This window comes from Limanda limanda, chromosome 15 (genome assembly GCF_963576545.1).
Source record: "Limanda limanda chromosome 15, fLimLim1.1, whole genome shotgun sequence".
Taxonomy (NCBI): domain Eukaryota; kingdom Metazoa; phylum Chordata; class Actinopteri; order Pleuronectiformes; family Pleuronectidae; genus Limanda; species Limanda limanda.
In genome coordinates, this window is record NC_083650.1 from 8326140 (window position 1) to 8329181 (window position 3042).

Sequence of the window (3042 nt, forward strand, 5' to 3'; positions counted from 1 at the left end):
TATCGCTTTCTGTTCGACCTCACTTCTGTCTGTGAATAACTTAACAGCTGCTGCCTGTTGCAATTTTATTCAACTTCACCAATTTTCTTTTTTTTTTATTTTCTTTTTGCCTGTGGCAATATTACTTAGTGGATTGGCGCCTGACGCTGCAAAATGCAATTAGCCCACATTGGAACAGGCAGAATATGATCCATTATGACATGAATCCAATTGTGTCATTCTTACAAAAGTGTTGCAGCCACGTATCAAATCCATGCTTACAATAATATGAAGTGTGTATATATATATATATATATATTAACAAGCCAACTGTACACCTGCATGTTTGCATACAGCAGTGCCATACTGATTAGAAAACAGCTCTGATCATGAAATACTTGTCACCAAGTGACACAATTGTAATAAGGATAAGCCAGATGTTTATGTTTAATTGAAATATTATAGATGCATTTTTAAAAGGTGTATTGTTTCTGAATGTGGTCTCATGTGTGAGGATCATTTCATTGTTTTGTAAATTCACTCCTCAGAATATTATATTGACAGCAAATGTACCATAGTTTTAGTTTAGCTTGCAGATGAGTGTAGGAACCTGGGTGTAAATGAAGCTGTTGATAATTGATGCAGCTGAACCTTGTTCGTCCTCAGGGACGGAGATGAAAAGGACGGAGATGAAAAATGTCTGGGACAGTGAAAAAGTATTGAAATCAAGAACTAGTGCTCCACCAAAATATGAAATATGCATGCACAGGCATTTGGACATATTTTGACTATGATAGTTAGTCATAGTTTCATATTTAAACACAGAAGACCCAAAATTTCTGCAAAATCAAAAGCGTATATTTTTGCGAGGCTCCTGCTTACTTCTTTGTAGAACAGTAAGCGCGGAAGCCTGAAGTTTGGGTGAATAACTTTCTACTGTGTTTCTACTGCCACTATTACAAAAGTCATAAAATAGGTTTATGGCACGCTGATCATTTTGTTTATTTAGTGTACATAAATTCCTGTTGTGGTCATTAATCATCACTAAGGTTTACTGCATTGTCGACTCCTTTTAATGTACCGTCATGCTGAAAGAATAAGAAACAGTAATATTTGGCGACAGCCAGGCCTTGCAGCCGCTGTAACATAAATGCACAAGCATCTTGTTTCCATGATGTTTCTGCCTTTCCAATCTGTATGGGTTTGAACGACTGTTTGTTTGCTAAGAGCTGATACCAATAAATAATAGATGAAGACAAACGTCAGATTCCATCTTAATGTTGTCTCTTTTTTTTGTCAACCTCCACACACATGCATTCAATACAAAGACTTTTTTCGTTCATATATATATATTTAATGCTGTTTGAGCCCCGGTGTTGTCAGCATGTCTGAGCACTTAGCCTCCTCCATTAGTGGTATTTTGTGTCCCATTAGTCAGTAAATGTGTCACACCTGCATAGTGGGGATTATAATCCTGCCAGCAGCCTTGTACTACACCTATAAAACCCCTCTCTTGCTAATGCACCACATGCTAACAAGGCAAACACTGAGGTGAGTGAGTCCTCGGTGAAGTTCAGCTCAATGCCTATTAAGTTAATAATTACATTTCTTATTAATTACTGTCTGAAATGCTGTTTACTAATCGCTTCATAACCCCTGGTCTGTGAGATGCATGTGTGAGGAGATTATTACAGAGTGTGACTTCCTCTGCAGCTCTGATGGAAGCGAGCAGCAGAGTGGCGGTGCAGGTGTTGCTGTTGACGTTGGTGGTTCAGGTCGCCCTGTCCCAGCACTGGTCCTATGGATGGCTTCCAGGTGGGAAGAGGAGTGTGGGGGAGCTGGAGGCGACCATCAGGGTGAGTGGGTTCTTTCCTTCTTGAAAATTAAGGCAAAACTTCAACAGATATACCAGCGCAGTTTAACCCGGTTGCACTTTTCTTTCTTTTGCTTTGTGTTTTGTTGCATTGTTTTCACATCAGTCTTTGTAAAATGTCCTCTATTGTGCTCAGATGATGGGCACAGGCGGAGTGGTGTCTCTTCCTGAGGAGGCGAGTGCCCAAACCCAAGAGAGACCTCGACCATACAATGTAGTAAGTGCTTATTATACATAATTTATCACCAATGTCTACTTCAATTGTACAATATTAATGTACACTACACCACTGTGTGCAGCCGCGCTCCAAAGCAGCAATGACAATATACAAACTGCTCAATGACTGTTTTTATTTTTCCCCTTTTTTTTGCCTGATTGAATATGTGCATGCGTAATTGTGTCTCTTTGAATGCTGCCAGATGCGCTGCTAATGTGCTGCGACACATTTGATACCGTATATATTTATAAATAAATGAAAATTTTAAACATTTGCGAGATAAAATATTCAGGCAGCAGTTCAAACTGTTAACGGAGATTTAATTTCCTCAGATTGATGATGGTCCCAGGCATTTCCACCGAAAGAAAAGGTTCCCTGATAATTGAAGAGAAGGAAGAAACACACTGTATCTACATTGTGATGGGTTGGAATGCAAGATGTTGACTTCAATGAATGTATTACACAGATATTTATTAAATGTCTGTAGCATTTTCATCAGTGTTAGGTTGTAATAAAGGTTTTTGAAATCCAATGAAACTATTAAATGTTGTGTTTAATCCGATCGGATCGATTGGTCTCCTCTTCTAGATCTGGTCATTAGAAGAAAAAAGATGTTTCATATGTGTAAAATGACGTTTTTAAGGACTTTAAATTGATTTAATTGTCTTTGTAAAGCAGCCACGACCGACAAGCATGACAAACTCGTGACACAACAATCTTAGCATGACAACAGCTGGTGATTAGGCCAATTTATTAGAAATCAATGACTTAATTGAATTTGTTACAGTTTTGGTAATTCCATTTTCTGCCACACTGGTCATGTGCATATGCGATGTGGAAAATTACACCAGCTGATTTTTTTTTTTTGTTCTGCCACCTGAATGTTGATTAACCCCCCAAAATGAAAGATACTCATCTAAATGTCTGATGTCCGCCGCAGCTCTCCTCCAATTTCGGGATAACTGCAGTCATC

At 38.6% G+C, this 3042-nt stretch overlaps 1 protein-coding gene across 1 annotated transcript; it reads left to right on the forward strand.

Moving 5' to 3' along the window:
• The first annotated feature begins 1697 nt into the window (after positions 1-1697).
• gnrh3 (gonadotropin-releasing hormone 3) lies at positions 1698-2455 on the forward strand. Its single transcript, XM_061087503.1, has 3 exons — positions 1698-1835; positions 1989-2069; positions 2402-2455. Exons 1-3 carry the CDS (start codon positions 1698-1700, stop codon positions 2453-2455), a joined length of 273 nt encoding a protein of 90 aa, XP_060943486.1.
• The last annotated feature ends 587 nt before the right edge of the window (positions 2456-3042 follow it).

Excerpts from the sequence above, each read along its gene's own strand:
- gnrh3 (XM_061087503.1), top strand. The coding sequence starts at position 1,698 with ATGGAAGCGAGCAGCAGAGTGGCGGTGCAGGTGTTGCTGTTGACGTTG. Across the intron at positions 1,836-1,988 it reads AGCTGGAGGCGACCATCAGG|ATGATGGGCACAGGCGGAGT; the intron begins GTGAGTGGGTTC and ends TATTGTGCTCAG. Across the intron at positions 2,070-2,401 it reads GACCTCGACCATACAATGTA|ATTGATGATGGTCCCAGGCA; the intron begins GTAAGTGCTTAT and ends TAATTTCCTCAG.